Source organism: Barbatula barbatula, assembly GCF_947034865.1.
Source record: "Barbatula barbatula genome assembly, chromosome: 3".
Lineage (NCBI taxonomy): Eukaryota > Metazoa > Chordata > Actinopteri > Cypriniformes > Nemacheilidae > Barbatula > Barbatula barbatula.
In genome coordinates this window covers 9,729,392-9,753,708 of record NC_136764.1, presented here as the reverse complement: position 1 = coordinate 9,753,708, position 24,317 = coordinate 9,729,392, and the positions used below count along the sequence as shown (strand labels likewise).

The window sequence follows — 24,317 nt, the reverse complement described above, 5'->3', positions numbered from 1 at the left end:
AAGACATATCAATATGTATGCCTTGAGTGTCATTCTGATCCATTTGCTGTGATGTTATATTTACTCGTTTCATGTTGTCTCCTTGGTGACGATCAACAAGCGTGTTCGCCACATATCAACATCTGCACCTTTCTCCTGTCCCCTGAATTACTTATCACGGTTCACAGGAAAGAAACGAACATTTACCTGTCAGTGTTTTTCTGTGCAGGACTGGACTAGCAAACACATGCCAAGAAATGGAAACTCTGATGGAGGGAAAGTCAGAGCGTTTGTTCCTAGTTGCGGAAGAACTTTTCCTATCGCTGCTCTGCTCATTTGGCGATTGGTACAATAGATCGGGTCGTGCAGAGCTTCACAGAAATTCCCTCAAATCATCGAACTCCTCCGAAAGCCCTGTGGAGATGTTTGCACACGAGTGGCATGCCTTTCTACCGACCTACCACACGAAGGTAATCAAGGTGTGCCCCATTTTGGCCCTCTTTGCCATGTTGCTGACCACACCGGTTCTTCTAATACGTATATTGTCCCGGGTTAACCTGCGGCAACAGACGCGTTACCTCCTCCTGGCTAATGTTCTCCTCAGCGACCTGATCTTTGTTTGCATTAACATTGTTAGTGCATGCATCAACTCCGCTGGTGTGCTGATGACGGAGTGGCCCTGTGCCATGGTCCTCTTCCTGTCGGGTGTCCTGTACAGCTCAGGAGTGCTGAGTGTTACAGCAATGGTGTTGGATACCTGCTTTGCGGTCTTGGCTCCTCTACGCTACCTGGCATGGTGGCCTGTCTCCCGGACCTACGAAGTGATAGCCGCGATCTGGGCGGTCTCTGTCTTCTTCCCCGCAGCATCTGTTGGCATTTTTGTCTGGTACCATAGTACAGGCCCTTGCGCCGTCCACATATGCTCCCTGCCATTACTGATGATTTTGACCGTGAGTCACTTACGCCCGCTACACGTCTCCATGTTGCTGACGGTCGTTGGTATCCTCGTCATGCTCCTCCTTGTGTTTTCTGGTTACCTCATCCTGTACTGTTGCACCCGGAGTTCAGCATCTTCCCGTGCAAGAGGAACGTTCCTCATCCATTATCTCCATCTGTTCCTTTCGTTTTGTCCCATTTTGGTTTTAGTGATCGAACTGATGCTATACAGACACCAGAGTGAGACTTTAGACCTCACAGCCAACCTATGGGTGTCCCTGGTGGTGTGTAACGTCTTACTAATCCTGCCCAAAGCCTTGGCACCTTACCTGTACGGTCTCCGTTATAGACAACTGCGCGATGTGCTGCTTCAGTTTTTTAGACTGAAGAGGGAAAGAACCATCACACCTGTGGTATAAAGATCACACCATTGAAGAAGTGATTTGTTCAGATGATGTAAAAAAGACTTGAAAAGATCGCTGTGCTTTTGCCCAACAGTTTCTGAAGTGAAAACATTCTGTGCTAGCTCGACTGGAGTTTTGTTAAGGAAGGTAAAGTTAATGAGATTGAGAGGGTTATGACACAGGTGAAATGAAAATAAGGGTGACATTTAAAGCATTGACACTATCATTGTCAGAATTAATGTATCCAAAAATGTATTTGATAGGCTAATTGTTAGGTTTTTTGTCTTTTTATGGTGTATCAGACATGTTGTATTTTTGTAAAAGCTAAATAAATATAATCATAATTAAAAGATTGGTCCAATTTTCATTTTTAAAGATGCTTATTTCAGCTCTTATCCCCATCTTCCTTACAAAAAAGGTACTGTGGCGTACAGTAATGGTATCAAACAACAATACCAGGGCGTTCTGTAGTGTATATGAAACTGAAATGTATGTACATGTCATGCAGCACTTTTTGGAGGTTGTAATGACAAAAACTATGCTGTAAAAGTATTCATTTATTTTATTTGCCTCCTTAATTTTGGCCAGTTGTAAGTTGATATAACTTGAAATTAAGTTACTATAACTTTAAGAAAAGTTGAAATTGCTCATTATAACGTGTTAATGTAATTACTTAAAGCCAAGTAATTGTACTTAAAGAAATGTTGGCAGCAAAATAACATGTAGTCTGCACGTTACCACTGTAAATGATTTAACAGTGTACACTGATTTACAAACCATATTTCTGTACATTAGGTAATCAAGCATTGTTTTAATATTCAAATGTTTGTATTCTATTAAACTAAAAAGCTTAGTTTTATTTGAGTTGTGAAACGATTGTTTTAGTCGACATTTTAGATGTCAGTGCTAGTGAAATAGTCGTTGTGGAATAACCACAAGATGGCGCAGTTTACGTGTCAAATGGTATGCTTCGTTGCGGAAGTAAAAAAATGATATGGTAAAAGTGACAAAACGGTGTCACAGCGCAATATGTATACTTTTATTTGTTTTTTATACCCAACTTAAACTAGTACAATCAGTATCAGTGATTCAGTATAGTACAACAATATCTGGAAGCTCAAGTTCGGCTCCTGTACGTCACGATTTGTTACCCAATCGAGCGTTGTTTACGATATATCAGCGCTTTTAAATTGACTGCCTTATTGTAACATTCAGTCTACTTTAATGTTTTGTTGTAAAAGAACATCCACGTTATAGTTTAAAAGACTATTAAACGTGTTTTACGAACGTAAAAACAACATTACACAATATGTATAATCGGATCTACTTTTCATCATTTCTCAGCTGTTGGGGGTTTTGTTTGCAAACAACGGCCAGCCACATGGAAACTGTGCCGCTAAGGACTATGGGATATGATGTTGTTGTTTAGTTGAATAGCATGTGATTACTGGCTGATATAACTACAGTTCCCGTGAGCACTGTGGTGAGCAGCTGTCAGGAGAGACGCGTTCGGCGAATGGCACACATAAGCTGTGTATACGCTCTTTGTGCCAAAACACGCGCTGAGTGACTATGAGACGGACGTTTTTAAAGAAAACTTTACAGTCGTATGGATCTCTTTTAGCAAACAAAGGATTGTATTTGTGACATACAGTTTTGACAATATTTAATTTTGGCAATTGTTCTTGATGTTTTCCAGAAAGTTGGCCTCCTGGGATATGTAAGTTTCACTTTTTTATGAATAGCTTTTATAATCGAGGTCAGCACTTGTAATGCGATACTGGAAACGGGACACGATGCGTATCTTTGTACTGTACTTCATATGAGTTTTAAAATATGTTTGGAGCAGCCTTGCGTCCTGCTTATGGCGCGCTGCGGTAAATAGACTGGCGTTTCGGTCTATCCATCAATTCCTTTGTACTGTCTTTCTATATACATTTATGTCTGCCTGTCTATTCATGGTTACCTTTACGCTTTAGTGCTTTCAGGAATAAGATTTGAGCTTTTTTACACATATGTTCGTACTTTTCCAGGTTTAGTTTCTATCTGAAGATGTGACAAGTAGGATGATGCACTAGTGTCCCATGTAGTGGCTGATGTGCAACTATGCCATCAAAATCCATCCGAATGGAAAGAATTGTATTTTGATATCTAACAACGTCAGTGTTAGACAGAGATCTATATTATTATACAAATAGTAAATTTGATTCTTCCCCTAAAAAAATCGTATTAAAATGCATTGCTTTAATGTGTTTTTTGGTATTTACTGCAAAAACCAAGTCAAACATAAACAAGGAATTTGCAAGAACTTGAGATATGATTTATGATTTCGAGTTGATTTTAGTAAGATACTGACTATCAGTTAATATATCGAGAAACCTCTTATAAATGTTGCATGTGTTGTTGTGGGCATATACTGTACCTCTCACTGTTTTAAGAACTGAGATGGAGTTCAGTCTGGAAATACAGCGGGCTACCTAATACATTAGGCATGTAAATCATTTCTATGTAAGCATATGAAAGTATAACAGCATGTGTTCCAGAATCTGCTGCAGCTTAGTCTCTGTAAAACAACTAAATATGTCCTAGAGGTATTTTTCATGTACAATTACACACAGTTGCATTCACTTCTGTGACCTCATCATTTCAGTCCGCACGGGGCATTTTTTGCTTTCTAAACAGTATCAGCTTTGAAGGAAATATTGAGCAACCGTTCATGTTCTTCCACAACAAAACAAACTGGAGTGACTTTAACAAAAGATTGCACAAACTCACTATCTCCTCTATCTTTCTGCCTAAGAATCGGTGTTCCTTCTATATTTGTGCTCTATAATTACCATGAGGTCATGTGTGTTGATGTTTTCTGTGTCCTTCTCAATACCTCATCTTGTCTCTGTGCAATAGTTTGCCTTTTAGCCTAAAACACGTGTTTGCATTTATTGAGTTAGGGTTATCGTGGCCCTCGTGACACATTAGAACTTATTAATTATATTATAATATCATGTGAAATTGCCAGAAAAACGAACAAAATTTAAGTATGTGTATGTTCACATCCTTGTGCTTGTCCTGGCTGTATAACACTTATTTCTCTGAATATCTTTCTAAAAGATCTCAGTTATGATACAGTGTAATACATTTTTTGTGTGTGTTTAATGCTGTTAAGGAAGTCTGTTCATGTTAACATGGAAGGACTTTAAACTAAACTTAAGTTGGTGTACCTCTACTAGTAGGACTGAATTTCACCGGTGTATAATTTGTGTAAACGCTGTCCCTTTAACAGGTGTTGATGGTAGCTGACCGGTTTCCTGCAGCCATATATCGTGATTGTTAGTCAGATAAAGTCATGGTGCTCATTCTGGGTCGCCGTCTAAATCATGAGAACTCTGGTGGTGTACCAGAATCTCCGGCAATCAAGCGTAAAGTTTTTGAGATGGACTCCAAGAAACTAAACGAGGTTTACAACTTCTCTTCCGGATCTTCCCACGCCGAGACCGTCCTCCAGGTTTTCAACGAGTTCAGAGACAGCCGTCTCTTCACGGATGTGATCATCAGCGTCCAGGGTCGTGAGTTTCCCTGTCACCGGGCCGTGCTGTCTGCGTACAGCAGCTACTTCCGTGCAATGTTCTGTAATGACCATCGGGAGAGTCAAGAGATGCTGGTGGAGATCAACGGCATCCAGGCGGACGCCATGGACACGTTCCTGCAGTACGTTTACACGGGCCGTGCTTGCATCACCACGCAGAATGTCCAGTTCCTCTTCGAGACCTCCAGCCTCTTCCATATCGTCACTCTGCGGGACGCATGTGCCAAATTTCTGGAGGAGCAGCTGGACCCGTGCAACTGCCTTGGTATCCAGCGCTTCGCAGATGCTCATTCTCTTAAACAACTGGCCAGTCGTTGCCGTGGCTTCGCCCTGCAGAATTTCCCAGAGGTGGCACAGCATGAAGAGTTTCTGGACCTGCGCAAGGAAGAGCTGGAGGAATATTTAGGTAGTGACGAGCTGTCCATTGGAAGGGAGGAATTTGTGTTCGAAGCTGCGATGCGTTGGGTCTATCACAATGTAGAGTACCGCCGGCCGGTGTTAAAAGACCTGCTGCAGCATGTCCGACTGCCTCTCCTGCACCCAAACTACTTTGTCCAGACGGTAAGAGGCACAGTTAAAAAATGTTGAGCTGGAATGTTTAATGGATTCTACATAATTCATTTTAGATCGATGAAACTACATTATAGTGGGGTGCGGCATATTTTTGTAGATCTGGTTTCCTGATCAAACACACCTGAACCAGCTAATCAAGATATTTGGGGTTATTTGAAAATATCTTCAAAAACAATGTTGAAGACATGTACATCTACAGGAAGATGAAGGAGTAAAAGCGATCAGGTGTTGAGGAAAGAAAATATTTCTCTGCCGCAGGTGGAAGGTGATCAGCTGATCCAGAATGCTCCAGAATGTTACCAGCTCCTGCATGAGGCACGTCGATACCATGTGCTTGGCAATGAGATGATGTCACCACGTACCAGACCCCGCAGGTAAGATTGGACATAAGAGGCATCTTTATCCGGCAGAATTAAGGAGATAGTTCACCCAAAAATGTAATCATGTCATGAATTACTCACTTTCTAGTTCTTCCAAACATGTATAAATTTCAGTTTTGATGAACACAGAGAAATACATTTGGACGAATGCTTGTATCCAAAGAGTTCTTGGACCCCATTGACTACCATAGTAGGATAAAAGACAATAGTTGTCAAAAGTGCCCCAGAAGTGTTTACTGTCCTACATTCTTCAAAATATCTTCTTTTGTGTTTAACAGAACAAAAAATTATAATGTAAATTTTCCTACTATGGTAATCAATGGGGTCTAAAAGCTGTTGGATTCTGTGTGGATCAACTTTCTTTCTTGTCATGATAGAGCAGATATTTCAAAATTTAGTTCATATTAAAAGAAAAATTGTATAGTTGCATTCATTTCCTATTTCTGTATTCACAATTTTCTGAAAAAGGTGATGTACAGTAACACTGGCCTTGTTTTGTAAGTGAGTCAGTGCGAAACAGTTTCTCATGTGTGACTTATGTGTCTTCTGGAGATGAAACGAAGCACACTGTCCTTGAATACTTAACGCAACGTTGATTTTTAAAACATTATTAAATTGTGTTAAATACACGGATATTGACTCATCAAAGTTGTTTTTGTACTGAAAATGCACTCAGGCAAGGAAATTATGTGCACTACACTTACTGTAAGTGGAGTTTTCTGAATTTAGAGAAGGCAAGATCAGCCTTTAATGTTTAAAATCCATTACTTGACTGTTGCTCCTTTTAACACTCTAGAGAGTTAGTTGTAATCTAACTGTCCAAAATGACTTAATCTTCTATTCCGCATTTTATAGCACATAAACTGTCAAATAGACATCTATTTGGGAATCGTTTGTTTTATATTAAAATCGTGACCCTTAAAAAAGACCCCTACCGCTAATAGCAGCACACTGACAACCACTTGGAACAGCACTCCTTACAGGTCCTTTACCCATGGTACTTTTGTTAAGAAAAATGACCCTTTCGAAAGAGAGACCTTAAAACAAACGTTTTGTGGGCACATATCTTTTTTAAATGCCCTATCTATGTATGGCAATGTGTGTATTTGGAGGAAGTAAATTTGTTAAGGTCATACTTTTGTAGGAGCCGGATGGATTCGGAAGCGTTATCTGTAGTTGGAAGCAGTTTCTCAATATGTGGTCTATATCTGTTTTTGGAGTCATTATCAGTACTTAAAAACATTTTTACATATGTAGTCTGCATCTGTACTAAGGAGCCGTATCTGTGTGTGGGGTTTTATCTGTGTCTTTGAAGTCTGTATCTTTGCTGCTTTCATTGGAGGGGTCATATCTGTGCCTTGATTAGACATCGTATTTCAAAATGATTTATGGTTTTATAAACACACATTTTTCAGGCAAAAACCAAGCACACGTGCACGCATACTTTTCTCGGTTATTTTCGCAGTAGTGTGCTCAAAGGAAGTATGCAGGATTTTGACATCACAACAGTGTTTTCATTGTTCAGAGTGGCTGTTGCGTCACTTTGTCTCGGTCAATAGGTCAGTTCATTGTGGGGTTGCAGAGAAATGTGACATGCAATAACTTGCTAAATAATTTGATATATACAAAATGGAATACGTTTGTACAATCTTTTTGAACTGTTAAATGATATTGACAAGTTATGTCATATACTGTATACTGTACTATCTGTATACTACATAAACCTGTACATATACTTATATGTTACATTATATAAAACGTAACTGAAGTAAATTTAGAAAAATTTCATGTATGGATAATTTTAAAATGAATACATGTTTAATTTATAAAGTTGTATTTTACGTGAACTGTCTCATACAGATTTACAATCCGGTTTGATTTCATATGAATATTCATGATAGCCCAATGGTGTTGTATGATTCTCTTTCATGTTTTCTGCAGATCGACAGGATTCTCTGAGGTCATCGTGGTGGTGGGCGGCTGTGAGCGCGTCGGTGGGTTCAATCTGCCCTACACAGAGTGCTACGACCCAGTGACGGGAGAGTGGACGTCTCTTGCAAAGCACCCCGAGTACACTAAATCTGAGTATGCAGTCTGTGCCCTCCGTAATGACATTCTTGTGTCAGGTGAGACCCTCTCATTCTTCAATGAGTCTTATCCACGCGTTTTATCTCATAATAATTCTCCCAAGATATGCTGAAAACACGTAACGTCATGCCTGGTTTGAACAGGGAGGTATTTTCTGTACTTTCTGAACTGGTGTGTCCTTTACTTGGTTACAGTTACTGAGTTTTGTGGCTGGTTTTGTAGAACCTGAACACAAACGCTGAATCCACTTTTGAGCTGTGATGGCACAGGGTTGTGGTTGCTGTAAAGGAAGAAACTTAAATTTACGCATAAGGATGGGAGGACATAAATTAACATTTTTTAATATGACTCACACATACAGGAGTGTTGAAGTATAAGTCAACAATTTCTTCTTTTTTTTATTTGACAATGTTGTTGTTGCCTGTTTTTATGTCTACCTCATTTTAAGTCTCCAAGACCACCTTTCTGTTTCCCCCTGAAAAGAACCATAAAGGGTTTTTCTGTCTCAAATTACTGCTGGTACTGATCTCATGTCATTTTAAAATGTTTCAGCTGAGCTTCATCTAAACAACAAGTTCTGTTAATGTGTGGATAACTTTTAGAAATGAATCTTCTCAGCGGTGGGCTTTGAAAAATGTCTTGTTCGTGAGGAAATCTCTGGAACAGCTGCTTGTAGTTTGGGAAAAATAGGAAACAACATCTGCCTCTGTGACCAGCCAGTGTGCCAAGGGTGGGTTCTCATTGGCACGGCGTAGCGTTCCATTGGATGAGAGATTGGGACATTTAAACTGGAATCATCACGAGGGCTGTGCTTAAGGGTGTATCTGTGCCAGAATAGCTTCAGGACTGTTCCAGGTTCGGCTGCAAAGTTCGCTGTTGTTATTGCATGATGTCATTCCGGGCCCAAGGGTCGCCGGTGATCCAGGTCATGTTCATGCGGACTGTATTAAATTCAGCTTTTTACTGAATGATCATAAAGATTTTATGCATTGAAATTTGAGCTAAACTTTTTTAGGTCATTTGTGTTTTTGTCAGTGAAATCTTAATTTCATAGAGCGGAATACCGAATCAGGGAATTCTTGTTTCTTGGTAATTCTTTGAGTCTGTGAAAACATGTAGTAGCGTGTGTTTTTGTTTTCCCTGAAAAGAGCAGTGTTGCTGTTTTTATGTTCTCACGTGGATCTCTCTCTCTCAAACACACACACACACACACACACATAAACACAAGCTTCTCATTGCTGCTGTTGTGTGCACGTGCAGCTGGATGGCCTCCAGCTTTAGGTTCAAAGGCCTCTTACTAAATCTGTCTCCTCACTGTTGTAAGCCATATCCTGCAGGCTCGCTGGTTCAGCTGTCCACTCATGGAATTCTTGGAAAAACTGAAATCCAAACTAAGAGGTGGCCAGCCTGCTAATTTTCAGCATTAAACAGAAAAAAGGAACAAAATCACAGGCAGGCAGATCATTTTATTGTTTCTGGCATAGAGGACAGTATTTCAGAGCAGGATAAAATCACAATTGACAGACACAAATTTGAGTCACTTGAGTGAAATGTTTCTCTTGACCTTCCTATCCTATGCTTTAATGGCTGAAATTAGTTTATTATTTCCTTCATTTAGAAAATTGTATTTAATATTTTTTTTTAAATGGATGGCTGACGAAAACACAGTCCAGTATACATTAAGTCCTTCAGTATTGTTTAGGGAAAGACCTCAAGATGTTGGCTGAAAAAATGGCTGATGAACATTTCTGCCATCCAGGAGATACTATATTGAAGATGGTCAAATATAACAGTTTTGATGAATTATTTTAGTCACAACATAATTCCCAAAGTTTTAAACACATTTGTTATTACAGTTTAGATGAGTTTACTGTCATTTATGAGAATATATGTGACCCTGCCTGTGAAACCTTTTATTAATGTACTAATTCTACATAAAATCGTAATGTAAAGAACGTTCTGCAAATATAACCTTAATAACTTTAATATTGAATGAGAAAGGCCATGTTAAAGATTCAAATATGGTAAAATATCTTGTATCATGTAATAAGAATTTGATCCTGGTTTTCACAGTCAGGGTCACATAAATGGAAATAATATTAATAAGTGGCCACTTGATCTTCTTATAGCTGTGTGAAACGGAACCTTTTAACCAATTTGCTGCTCTGAAGTGTCATACTCTTGAATCACCATTGTACTAGTAAACTTATCTTTATTACCTCTCCAACTATAACTATATATTTTATTTAAATACTATTATACGTATTTTTATTTAGAATGTTTGTGAGAGATGTTTTTCTTTAATGGAACAAAGCATTTTGCCCACTGGGTTTAATAGATGTGTGCACATGTCCTTAGAGAAATGTTTTTCGGAAGCTGTTATCATTTCTTGTGTGTGCATGTGAGACTCTTGTGTCATCTTCTCTGGAGGTTTACAGGCACATTGCTTGACTTGCAAAATAATCTTTACCTTCATTCTGATTTCATATGCTCATTTGTGACATCACCATTAAGTACAGTCACCATGCTCAGTTTAGGCGGTTTAAACTTCATTCCAATGCCTGAATGTGACAAGTTGTAATTGTTCTGCATTTCCTCATGTTCAATATAGGTCATCACTAGATATGCAGGCTTGTGGTGTACTGCTTATACTTCTCACTGTCATAGAACCCATAAATCATTCCGTCCGGCGCCGACATGAGGCGTGACTGGGAGGCCCGATGTATTTTAACTTGACATTTTGAATGAACGTCCAGTAATCTGACATTTCCTGTTTGCAGTCGCTCTAATGTGCAGGGGTGTTGCAAGACATAAATAACATTACAGGCTGAAGCTCTTTGGTGCCATATATGCATCCATTTACAAAGTTGACAAGTCGGTGATGCCTATAGAAATTGTGTAGTTTAATCCAGTTCTTCTAGATTTTTGAAAGATATTAAGTATTGTAATATAAGGTTGCGATATTTTTTCCAACAATTTTACTTTATTGTATTTATTGTTTATTGTCTGTAAGTGATAAAACAGCCTTGTTCCTCAAAACATGCAGTGCAATTGAGAAAAGTCTCTTCCAGTGGCCTGTATCACAAAGCAAGGTGAACAAACACTGAGTTCTAGAGAAAGTTGCAAAACCAGACAAACCCAACCTGGTTCAATCAGTTTCAGCTGTAGCACAATGCTTGGTATAAACGCTCTCTGTCAACTCCGGTTTGTTTTCCGGAGTTCAAGAGGCGCGTGCACCTGAAAGTGTGACACGTGCGGCAAACAGCCAATCACACGGAACATGGACATCATCATCTGTTTGATTTACTTCCTGCGAGTAACGGCGCAATCCTCTTTTCTGTTGAAGATGTCTAATCTAGTTAGTTGAAACACATTTACAAGGCAGGAGTAAACACTGCTGCGGTGAAAGTTTGAGAAGGCAGCTAGTGACTATATCAATACAATCAACTGAATTTAAATGATGTATATAGGTTTACAAAAAGATAAAGAGATGATATGTATACATTTCATTATTTTAAAATGCTTTATATATTAAAGTTTGTTTTATATGTATATAGTTATATTGTTAATTTTAATGCTATGTTTAAGATTAATAAATAAATATTATTTATCAACTCTATATAATAATTATATGAAAGTTTTTTTAATTATAATCAATAAATGTAAATATACAATACAAATAAACACTTCGAAAGCAAAATCATTTCTTTCTAACATCTTTTCACTTTAAAGTTTTTTGGAGCGAGAGATACATGGGGAGTGGCTTCACTGCATCAGATAGGTTGGCGATCTCTAACCCAGAATAAAACCAATCCGGAGCAGGTTAGCCGTGTAGCCTTAGTTACCATGGCGACGAAACCCGCTCAAAACCAATCCACTTTCTTGAGGCCGAAAACTCAAGAGTATGCTCAAACTAAACGCAAACTTACCTGGATGAAAACCTAAACCGGCTTTGTGATACAGGCCACTGGTCATATGAGAATCATGAGATTTACTGCCCACATGTACGCTTTTTATCAAGTTATATAGTCGTTTACCCTTTTGGTTAACAGGTTCATTGACAGCATGTAAGTGTCGCCAGGGGACAGACTTTGTCTTTAACATTGTTTGTCTGGTCTTCTCATTCTGAATGAATGTCAAAAACACCCGACTCTTAACAAAGACAAAATTGCTTAGTCAGGCAGACCAGTAAGTCTAGCTTTATAAAGCCCTGAAGTGAGGCTTTATTGCGTTTTTTCAAGATTAAAGGACAAAACATGCACGTACCCTCTAATTCAAGGTTTTGTTTACAGATCCGTTGCTGAGCTTCTCCTTCCTTATAAACCCTCTTCTTCTTTCCTTTCTACCTTTTCTTTTTCCTCTTTGAACTTCCCCTTTTTGATCAAATCTCAACGGTAGAGCGTGTTTAACCGGGGCACGTGATGCAGTGGGGAGCTGTACGAGGGAAGAAGTGTCTCGAGCTATTTGAGCAGATCTGACACCTTCATTATCTGCATTTAAAGCAGAAATAAAGTGAAGCGGTTCACTGCCAGGTGTTAGTCACGCACGTGGGAGAGAGAGAGACTGCCGTGGCTTGTCTCAGACAGGGCTCCAGAATGCGACTAAAACGGTTGACTAATAATATTAATTTGAGAGTGATCAGATTTGCAGAGATCGCCACTGGTGACGTTTTTTATTTGTTTCCAACGAAAGAGGCGCACTTCAGCAATCAGGTGTTACGAATGCCAACGGGAGAGTGAGAGAGAGAGGGGGGGATGCAGATAAACCTCACTTCCAGACCCCAAAAGGTGCTTTAGCGACAGACTAGACTCCCATGCCTTATAGCAGGAGCGCCAGTGCTCTGCTCTCCCGTTTTTTCCGCACCAGAGCCCTATAAGGCAGCATTGAATAAGCGCCCTGAAGACGAACAATGTGATATTTGAGACGTTTAAAAGGAAACTAACCACAGAGAAGTTCAGGGAACTATTACTTGAGACACCACTGGATCATTTCGAATCCGTTTAAAGCGAAAACAAACGATATGCAAATTCTCTTGTTAAGTTTTATTTGAAGTTCTCTTTACATTTGGGTTGTGTACATGCGCAAAAATGTCGTTATTACAAACTCAAATCAACATAATAAGGCTTTAAACTCTATTATCAACTCTAGATCAAGCTTAACATAAAATACAACAAATAATGTAAGGTTTGGATCAGACGGAGCCACAGCTGTGACTCTGAGCACTGTGGTTTGACTTTGTTTAATAACAGACTTGGGAACAAATAACCTCTTTGGCTTTAAGTGCAGTGCCCCAACTGGTAACCCAACAGCACTGGCCCCCATTCACGTTTATTGTATGGACACAAAACCAATGCAAGTGAATGGGTGCCGGTTTTACAACATTCTTAAAGATATCTTCTTTTAAATGATGACAGAATTTTTATTTTTGGGTGAACTATCCATTTAACATGATAACTGTTGTTCATGATATTACCCAAATGCCCATCTGCCCAAACAATTTAAAATAATGTCCACTTTACACAACACAATTATCACAAATAGGACATACATGGTGTAGTTATAATAAGCATTTATTAAACAAAATGTTTGAGAGAATTCAAAAAAACCTATGGGGTGATATTTTCAAGGTGTTTGAATATTAGTCTGTCACTATTACTTAAATGCTGTTCTTAGTGCAGATGCTTTTATCCAAAGTGATTGACAGTGTGTTTGAGGTTTACATATTTCTTCCTAATCGTGCCGTTGAGCAACAGGAAGCATTTGTTAATATTGTTGTGGTTTTTGTTTACAGGTGGACGCATCAACACCACTTACGTGTGGATGTATAACTCTCAGCTCAACCTCTGGATCAAAGTGGCTTCTCTGAACAAGGGTCGCTGGAGGCACAAGATGACTGTCCTTCTGGGGAAGGTAAGAGAGAAAGAACAGTTCACCCAAAAATGACAATTCTGTCTTCATTTACTCCACCTCGAGTTGCTCCAAATTTACATTTAGTCATTTAGCAGACGCTTTTATCCAAAGCGACTTACAAAGAGTTCAGGGAGCAATAAGCGATATGTCATAAAAGAGCAATAGTGCAATAGGTACTAATACAAAGTTACTAGTTTCAACAAAAGCCAGACCACTACCTGTTGAGAGAAAGAGAGAGGGTTAGTGTAGATTAAAAACTTATTTTTCTTCATTTGTCTTTTAAGTATTCTTTTTTAGTAGTTTTTTAAAGCTTTGCGAGAGATGTGGTTTACTGGACCGAGTTAGAAAGAATGTTCCACCAGGAAGGAGAATGAGCCATGAAGGAGGAGAATAAACCAAATCTGAATGCATTTCTTTATTCTGATTAATACAAAGATATTTTAAAGCAGGGGTCTCCAACCTTTTTGTAAGCGAGGGCTACCAAAATATCTAAAATCCTCTAGAGGGCTACTTGTTGATAACATACATTCAAACTTTAAACATGCGATGCCTTATTTTTACACTCACAGAACCAAATTAAGTTTTCTTTCAGATATTAAAGCTTATAACACTTGCTAATAATAACCTTCATGACGGTGTAGCACTTGGCTGATCGGTATAGTCACAGATTTGTCAGCTGTCTTGAGCATTATTGGTGAGCCCTGTGTTTAGCGGGCACCTTACAGAGTTCATGCGGGCTACTCACGGGCGGTAGGAGACCACTGTTTTAAAGAATGCTTGTAACATTTGGAACAACTCAATGGTTAGTAGATGAATTCAAGGTCTTTGCAGGTCCGTTTGTCCTTGCTTTCAGAAGGTACTATAAAAGCCAGTTGTTGCCTTTCTTTTCATTGTATGTCTTTCAGGAAATGCAAACCTATGCAAACATGCTTAAAGTTAAGAATTAACGTTTATTAAGAGTGCCATGCTCTCAGGTCACTGATCCGCATCTTGGCTTAAAACATTTGCACTTATAACTCATAAAAAATAGTAATAGTATTTATTTTGGGTATTTTGCTTCAGTTATAGCTCGTTTCGTATCTCGCTACTACACTACTGTAAACTTAACGTTGTAGTCCATAAATAGTTATGTCCTTTATAGCAAAAGTCTTATTATGCGTCTCATTTGTAGTTGCTTTGGATACAAGTATAGGCTAGTGTTACATGTTTCACATTTCAACCCAACAATGCAAAAACGATGGTGCAGTTTTTCTGTGATGTTGAGTGCATGTTTTGGATCTGTTATGATCACTGTTATAGCAGTAATCAGATTGTTGACATTTGACAGAATTATTTTGACTTGGTTATTTCCAGAACTTGTTTGCAGAATCATGCTCTACTTCGTTTTCTAAGCATGTGTATGATGGCTCTCAAACTGGTTGTAGTTGCCCATTGCAAGACATTATTGGGAAATATAGCGTTCTTTGTTAGAGCTGAATGTTATTTGAAAGTCTTTTGTAATATTGGATGTTTGCTCGACATATGTTTTTATTACAGATACAGGGGGTTCAGTATTATGCCAGCTTGGATGTAATGCTTTTTTTCTACTGTGCGCACACATGCATAGGCGTCAGTCTGGGGGGTTAAGCACCCACTGACAGAAACATAAATAGGTCTATGCACACACGTCTTTGGAGACCTGATTCTCTGGAAACAGTTAAACTTCTGTCTTTCCTGTCGGTGCGTGTGAGGCTCTGTGTCATCCTTTCAGGATGTTTGCAATTCCCTTACAAAGAGGGTTTTGAAAGAGTTTCTATCTTAATGATGTAATTTACCGTTATTTTAACCAAGCTTGTGTTGTACTAAATGTTTGAATGATGTCTCTCTTTGAATAACCCTTTTTGTTTTCTGGTAGAATGTTTACTTTTCTCTATAATGCATACAGTCAACATCATATTTAGTTGTAAGGCAATAGAAAGTAATATGAGTTTTAAATGAGGAAGTAAACGGTGGCAGGATTTTCATTTTTGGTTAAACTGTTTGTCCGTTTAGTGCTAGTGTAGAAACAACATGGTGAACAGTAAATTATTATGGTGGCCTCTACAAGCTGTCATAAACAGGTTTTGAACCACATGAGGGTAAATAAACGATGACAGAATTGTTTTTGGGTGAGCTATCCCTTCAAGTCTGTGGTCTTTGGATATGTGTTTTCTGCAGGTATATGCAGTTGGAGGTTATGATGGGCAGTGCTGTCTCAGTAACATGGAGGTGTATGACTCCTTCTCCAATCGCTGGACTGAGGTCACCCCTATGAAAGAAGCCGTATCCTCACCGGCGGTCACCAGCTGTGCCGGAAAACTCTTTGTGATTGGAGGACAGCCAAATGAAAACACCTGCTCCAATAAGGTGAGGGGGAGACATATAAATACACATCAGTATGAATAAATAACATTTTTGTGTTTATTAAGTCTATTTGATAAATAGAATCATAAGATGCCAAAAATCAAGCTGCTGTGTTTATTCTTAACATAACAGCTGGGAATTACGCCATGTTTTACGTTTTTGCATGTGTGTGTACAGACAAGACTTCATGACATTTGTTTTTAAAAGGAGGGTGTAAACTTTTTTTGTTTGTGTTTGAATGGGTAAATGTACCCACATCCCTCCTTTTCTAAAATCTGCCATCTCTTTTTTCTGTTTGAAACAATAAATAATGCAAATAGAACAAAACCAAAGCAGCAGAGTTTTACCAACCTTTCACATACAGTAGGCTTCAGTAGTGAGATGACTGCCTGAATGCTTTTTTTAGACATCATATGTGCACTCGAATACCAGAAACTGTTCTAAACAAGTATTAGCAAATATATTTTGCCATATAAGATCCCTTGTTTAGGCCAAAATGAGTTAAATGCTCATGTTTCCTTCATGAGATAGCGATCCCACAATCCATTGTGAACACAAACGCAATAAAATTCAGGGGAAGTGTTGTTATGAATGTATCTTATAATTTTATTCTTTTTTATTGACGATTGACTCTTCACACAATGTCACCAAAAGCACATGTTAGCATGCATCTGTTGAAATCATCTGTGAGCACTAGCGGAGTCTCAGCTTGTACTAAACCCTGAAATGGGGCCATGTCTTTGAACAGAATGGCAGTTTACAGCAGATGGGGAGTGCATGTGTGTGTGTTTATGCAGGTGGTCTGTACCTGCTGGACAGGTGGGCCTGTGTGGTGAAGTTATTGTTGTATCAGATACCGCTGCTGTCTCAGATAACAATTTACACAGGTTGGATTTCCACTTCTCAAGTTGCTGCATTCTTGCCATCCGGAACAGAAAATAAAGAAAGCAATGTAAAAACTGATACAGTTTCATAGAAACTTGACTTCCACAGAAATGGGGCATTTTCAGAATTTTTCTCCTTTTATGTAACAAGTCTTGTCTCTTAGTTTTTACGTTTTCTTTAGGATATTTGAACTGAAAGCTTAAAGTTCCATAGAAAATGTCTTTGTTTACTTTTAAGCCCATATCACAAAGGTACATTCCCATTAAATTCCTGAATGCCCTGCAAATCTGTTCCTAGTAAATGAACAAAACTTAAATCTGGTGATTTCACAATTCCGCAGAGTCAGAACAGGAACTTTACCTGCATACTTTCCAAACACGCTTTACCAAATACTTTCATCCACAAATTCTACAACGGGCATCTGCTCTTTAAAGACACACTTGCACACATACCACACATGTTAATGTATTTGTATACTCTACTGTATCCTAAATGACTATTTTTATCCTAATTACTGTTTTACTTGTCTATTTACTCTATATTTTGTACTACTGTAGAGTGCCTGAGGCTCTCTTTCAGCAGCAAGATATACAAACGTTATGTGGCCCAAACTTTACTTCCGGTAGACCTCCGCAAAGAACCAACAACTGTTGGATAGTTTTATTCAATTTAATGTAATATAATATTTTTGTGCATATGACATATTGTCATTGCACCAAATGTACCAAGTCCGCCAATCACACACACAATGGCTCCCCTTTGTTTTTTGTTGTTGTTTATTTAGCTACCATTTATACATTAAAGTGAAGGACCAGAACACTGTTTTAGTGTTAAAGTCCCTGTGAACCGCACGTTTCGAATGAGAAAAATAGTGTGCGTAGCTTATTTTTTTCTCTGCGATTTAATTGGCTGTATATAAACAGCCGTTGCATTTTGAAATGGAACTGGCAGCAGACTGACCGATGAAGGGGAGGAGTTAACAGATGCTCGGCCCAAGCCATCTGCCTTAAAGGGATAGTTCGCCTAAAAATAACAATTCTGTAATCATTTAGTCACCTTTGACCACCATTGACTACAGAATTGTAATTTTTCACTTTGGTAGTCAATGAAAGTTTGTTTACGAACATTTGTCCAAATATCTTTCTCCGTGTTCAACCAAACAAAGAAATGTATTCCGGTTTGGTCATGACAGAATTTCAATTTTTGGGTGTAGTCATTTGAGATGGATAGTCACTAGAGGGCGGAAATTTTTAGATTCTAACTGAATATTATGAGGACGCGTGCATTTTAATGAGAATGACCCACACTGATAAGCTATTGATGATAAACTCCACAATAATTTATGAAAAAATTGGAAATAAAATGTTTTACTTACTTGGACTTTTGTGAGACCGATTCTTTTAACAAACAGATATTTGTTTTTTTATGCATTGCGTGTATCAGGTCCAGTGTTATGACCCAGAGACTGATAGCTGGCAGCTGAAAGCATGTGTTCCCTTCACCAAACCCAATATTTCTGCTGTGTCTCTCAATAACCACATCTACGTCTGTGGGGGTCTAACCAAAGCCATCTACTGCTTCGATCCTTCACAGGACCACTGGATGCATGTGGTCAGCACCTTTAACAAACAGGTAAAACGGTCGGCTCTTTCTAGAGTACAGTGGCTATAAAGCTGAAATAAACTGACCCTTAAGGGCTTCTAGGTTGTATTGTGGAGGGGTAAAATAAATATAATCAAATATAAAATAAAAGGCGACCTGGGTTAGATTCCCGTCTTGAAGTTCTTTCCCGAACCCAACCCCTTCTCTCCCTCCCACTTCGCATCCTGTCCTCTCTCTCGCTAAGCTGTACAAATAAAGGAAGAACTGCAAAAATAATTTTTAAATAGATATGCATTAATACCATATTACAGTGGTAATTCTCATAGAATTTTGAAATATAAAGCCGTGGACAGAAATACGAGACCATTTCGAAATCTTTTTCTGCTTTGCTGAATTGACTATGTATAAGTATGTGTTTACGTAAAATTATAGTTTAGTTTAAATTAACTTTTGTTAAGTTAACTACTTACAATATTTTTCCCAAATTTCAAATAAAAATATGGTTTCAATTTATACATTTATTCGCAGAAAATTAAAACTGGAGTTAAAACTGGTCAATATAACAGAAAATATGCTCTTTTTTTCTCAAATATTGTAAAGAAACCAAGTTCATATACATTTTTAAGCAATACAACAGTACTATTTGTAAATGTATTTCGGAAAACTTTTACTTTTATGTGATAACCTAGATTTTTATCAAAGGTTTCATGTGTCTTGACATGCTTGTCTTTCACATGCTGTTGGATGACTTTGTCACTCCTGAGGTTTGATTTTCTTTAAATACAACAAACACTGGACTGGCCACAATACATCTAGAAATGCCGAATAAATGAAAATGTAATGAAATTTGGAATGGTCTCTTCATTTTTTCTGTGGCTGTATATAACGTTTAATAAATACATTTCTAAGATGTTTGTTTTTTGTTTCTACATTCAGGAGAGTTGTGGGATATCAGTTTGTAACGGGAAAATCTTCATCTTGGGTGGTCGAGGAGAGAACGGCGAAGCTTCTGACAATATTCTGTGTTATGACCCCGCCTCTGGCATCATCACGGGCGTGGCCGCGATGCCGCGCCCCATCACCTACCACGGTTGTGTTACAATACAGCGTTTCAGCGAGAAGCATCACAAAGCCTGATAGAAGCCACAAACACAAGCAAGCTGGATGTGTAAATGCGTTCTGGCAATAAAGCACATCCACATTTGTGCTGAATATCACATTATTTGTTATTTTTCTCTCACAGATACAATTAACGTAAATATGAAGAGTTTGGTTCTAAAATTAGATAAATCCAAAATGTTTACTCTTAATCTTTTTTATTGTGTAGTCCAATTAACATCAAACAAACAGCAGGTGGTTTGTTTTGATTTGAGTCATAATAACTCAAAAAATACAGCTAACTAACACAATAAAACACAATAAAAATGTGTTAACATAATAAAAAAACATGATTTTTATCTCATTTTGGAACCAAACTCTTCATATTTTCATCAGCAGTTTACTTAGAAAGCTAAGAAGATATGTTATCACGGACACACCAGTTTCCTGGTATTGGCCGTTTCTCTGGAACACAGATATGCATAAATGATCCCCTTCCTTCTAAGGAAGGTCAGAGATTGTATCAGAAATCGGATGGAGCCATAAGGTTATTTAGATGCTGTCATCGGCACAGCTATCACTTGAAACAGACTCCACAAATGCCCACTTAATACTTTCTCTTTTGTGATTTTTGTTTGGTATTGTTTTACCTAACAAATCTAGAATCAATATTTTTTCATCATTCATTCATATTTATGTCTGCCTTACTCAACTACTTTACTGTATTTGTATGTTACTTTTTGTTTATTTTGTAGCATCAATCCTACATTTTTACAGACTGGTTGATTTCTTGGTGTGGGGAAGTCTGCTTTTGTTTTGTGTAAACTGGTAATATTTGGGGTGGTTTTGTATTGTACTACGCAGACCCCTTCTACATTATATTGTTATGTTTTTGAATTTGCCAAATGGCAAAAAACACAATTGCTACATCACCCTCGCTGCAGGAGGTTTTTTGAGCAACATTTGTTTATTAATGTAGCAACTGTGGCCTTAGGCAGTTCTGATCTCTAAAATGTATTTTGGGTTCTCAAGCCGTACAGCTGTGAATTTACATGTTTTCATCTGTGTGTCATTTTTATTTAAGTATATTAATATTTTTAGTGCGACAACCACGATGTGCCTTCCCGATCATCATTTTTATCTTTTCAGAGCCCCAATCGTGCACTTTTGTATGTGTTAGTATTAGTAATATGCTGTCTTTGTGTAAATACATTTTTCATTTTTGATTATCTTTAAATTAATGTTATGCATGTTGTTTTGTGATTGGTGAATGAATGATGCTCGCAGTTGTAGATTGTATCGGGAGTCGGAATGCGTAAGGTTGGGAACATCTTGAGTGATTGATGCTTTGAGACTGAACAGAAACTGTTATGTTTTGCTATAAGATAATAGCAGACTCGCGCTTGTGAGTCCAGAAAACAGACATCAGAATCATCTGGTATCAGTTTCGACTACTTAAATGCTTCCGGAAGGCACTGCACCTCTTCCTGTTTGGAATGACAAAAATATAAGCGTGTCTATAAACATATTTAAATATTTCTCTATACATACATTCTTTTTTTATTATTACCTGATGAACTGTCGTAAACTTTCCTAAATGTTATTTTGCCTATGTACTGGTTTTTACTCGTGTTGCATTGTGACAAAATGTGGATTTGTCATTACTGACTTACTGAGCAAGCTAGGTCATTTATATTTTATAACTACTGCTCAGATAATATTGCAAAGTTATTTGTATTAAATCTTGTGAGTTCTTAGATGATGTCTTGTCTAGCAGGTTTTATACATCCTGGTAGTCGTGTTCCTGTAGGATGAAACCATCGACCGGTTGTTAACTACGGTTCCAAAGAACTTTTGGATAGTACACAGTAATGTAAATACACATTAACCTATGCAATAAAATGAATAGGCATATATTTGCTTTATTTTTACTTTCAATTCTGTAAGTGCCTCAATAAAGTTTTTTTTCATATTTATATATTAACTGTCCTATTGTGTAACATTTCATCAAAATTAGAAATGCATGAAATTGTCGGCAAAGCTTTGTGTTACTACATCCGGCTTCATTTTTGTGGCCCGAGGAGAAATGCATTCCTAATGGTGTATGTTTTTCATCCAAGATTCTGTGGAAATTCTCATTTAGAATTTCTCATTGAGCCCTCAAACATAAGGCCACCTAAGTACAGCTCCAGCAAACCTCAAACCTATTCTTGTGGCTTGAAACCGGAGATGCACATGGCGCCACAATCAAGTGCTGAAGTGCTTGACTGCAGCAGTAGAGACCAAGTGAGTGGCAGCAAATGCTAGCTCACAAAAAAGGCAAACGGAGGGGAAGAAACTGCGGGCCCTTGACCCCAGATCCAGGCCTGCCGAGTAGAGCCAGGGATTGGGAAATGCAAGTTGATTTAAACCACAGACTTACTTTCCCCTTGGCCGGACATGGTTCTCTTATCCAGCTCCAGAAGGACAGTCCTCATAGTTTAGTTGACTGTAACTTGGGAAGACACCATTAACAAAGCATTTGAAAGAAAGAATCTCAGGTATGCCAACTTGGCGGCGGAGGCTGAAGCGCAGGGACGGACAGCGAAAATGTTCCAGGTGGAAGTGGGCCGCAGGGGCTTTGTTTCCAGTTCCACTACAAGGCTGCTTAAGAAAGTGGGGATCAGAGGACAGGCCCAACGGACGGTAATCAAAGAACTTGCCATTGTCGCTGAGAGAAGCAGCCACTGGCTGTGGTTGAAACGGAAGGAAGCAATATGGGCTGCCAAGTTACCACGTGATAAAATGGTGTTGTATGGTGTATTGTTATGCCATATGCGACCTGGGGAACTGTTTGTGCATAAACGGTTTGGGTAGTAGTGGCCTAATGTTTAGCGAGTCGGAGTCGGGACCTGAAGGTTGTCGGTTCGATTCATTGGGCCGGCCAGCCTTTGAGCTGCAGTGATAGCCGCTCACTGCTTCTGGTGTATAAGCGGGTCTGTGAGCAGCGCCGTAATGGCTGCAGGACCGGATGGCTGCTTGCCTGAGCTGGATTATGTCCCCTGTTGCAAGTCTTGTCTATGGTGTATTGTGTGCTTGTTTTTTCTACTCACCTTCCCCATGTTATGCTGTATTTTTCTTCTTACTCCATTTCGTTACACTGTACTTGTATGTGTGTAATGACAATAAATTGAATCCAATCCAATATGTGTTCACAACTTGCTGTGCGTGAGGTCACTACTCTGGTCAGGTTAAGGTCAGCATATCTGACAAATAGTCCAGCGGAGTATAAACAAGAACTTGCCAGTGGTGCAGAAAGTAGAAGCCAATGGGCTGCCAGATGACCTTATAACCATGCGACACACACCCAGGTCTGATCAACCTGCGGTGGGACTCCCTTGGTTGAGGGTGTCTTGTGATAAAGTGCCGAAACACCAAATGAGGATGAGGTGCACAACTGATGATGTGTCGTTGATGGGAACCATACAAAGGGCATTATAAGCAGCATCTTTCACACAGGATAATGTGATGAAATTGGGACACACAACTCTCACTGATAATTGCAAGGAAAGAGTATGCCTACCCGACGAACCATTGAAACCTCAGACCTCCTTTCCTCTATTCATGTTCTTGAATGCTTCCCCCTGCATAAGGTGTGGGAAATCTCTTACTGGGCAATTCAACTGTGCTGAAATAGTGGGATTATAACACGTAGTCCTATTAAGCGAATATGAATGTGCTCGTATGTATGTCTTAAACAAAGCCATGTTTTTAAAGCATAAGCTTTCACAATAATGTGAAAGATCTTGGTGAATTACCCAAGCCTGAACCAGCAAAATCCGGTAAAAAATAAACAATCAACACGACAACATAATGTAGTATGAGGAATGCTATTTCGCTGGTTAAAATAGAACGGATAAAGATCAAATAGTTTATTATACCATTTTTTGTGGCAAACCTTTGATGTAGACAAAAAGCTTTCATTACCGGGAATAAACTGCACATAAAGATTAAGTTGTTTAACTAATCCATTTTACCCCTGGCCCAGTGATCTGTTTGAACCTATAACGAGACTCTAAAGCATTTGGAAAGGTAAAAATGATTTATTGAAATCAATTGAATTCCAAAACTTTATTAATGATCAGAGGAGCACATGTTCTCCAAAGGTATTTCACATTAAGTCACTGTTATCTTGAGAGACTGGAGGTTGGTGACATAGGACCACTGATGCTGCTGTTTGAAAATGGCTATTGTTTAAAGTGACGCATGAATGCCGCCGAATCAAACTTTTTTTTGCATATGAATTGACTATGTTTGGTTTGGACAGACTGATGCACGGAATGGAAATAAGGACCTAATTCACAGTATAGACCACATGCTTAGTCTACAGCAGGCATGAATTCTTGTGTAATTTATAATCTTCCTTACTCTTCATTATTCATTCAAAGCAAAAATGTCATGAATGAGGAAACATCTTACAGATTTAATTTGAAAAGACACACATTAAGATAAACACAG

The 24,317-nt window shown here is 38.6% G+C and overlaps 2 protein-coding genes across 2 annotated transcripts; both read left to right on the top strand.

Moving 5' to 3' along the window:
* Positions 1 to 236: 236 nt before the first annotated feature.
* Positions 237 to 1,334, top strand: LOC306892528 (putative G-protein coupled receptor 148; the record flags this gene model as incomplete). The annotated part of the gene is made up of 1 exon (XM_079453655.1): positions 237 to 1,334. The coding sequence occupies one exon, from the start codon at positions 237 to 239 to the stop codon at positions 1,332 to 1,334; it is 1,098 nt and encodes a 365-aa protein (XP_079309781.1).
* A 1,449-nt stretch (positions 1,335 to 2,783) lies between these two features.
* klhl24a (kelch-like family member 24a) lies at positions 2,784 to 21,802 on the top strand. Its single transcript, XM_079452987.1, has 8 exons — positions 2,784 to 3,039; positions 4,600 to 5,463; positions 5,734 to 5,849; positions 7,797 to 7,981; positions 13,735 to 13,853; positions 16,050 to 16,238; positions 18,564 to 18,752; positions 19,659 to 21,802. The coding sequence occupies exons 2-8, from the start codon at positions 4,663 to 4,665 to the stop codon at positions 19,857 to 19,859; spliced, it is 1,800 nt and encodes a 599-aa protein (XP_079309113.1). The 5' UTR covers positions 2,784 to 3,039; positions 4,600 to 4,662; the 3' UTR covers positions 19,860 to 21,802.
* Positions 21,803 to 24,317: the final 2,515 nt, after the last annotated feature.

What these genes read in the sequence shown, in the direction of transcription:
- klhl24a (XM_079452987.1), top strand. Translation starts at nt 4,663, where the DNA reads ATGGTGCTCATTCTGGGTCGCCGTCTAAATCATGAGAACTCTGGTGGT. An exon ending in TAATGACATTCTTGTGTCAG is followed by an intron (nt 7,982 to 13,734) that starts GTGAGACCCTCT and finishes TTTTGTTTACAG; the next exon opens with GTGGACGCATCAACACCACT. An exon ending in TGACTGTCCTTCTGGGGAAG is followed by an intron (nt 13,854 to 16,049) that starts GTAAGAGAGAAA and finishes TGTTTTCTGCAG; the next exon opens with GTATATGCAGTTGGAGGTTA.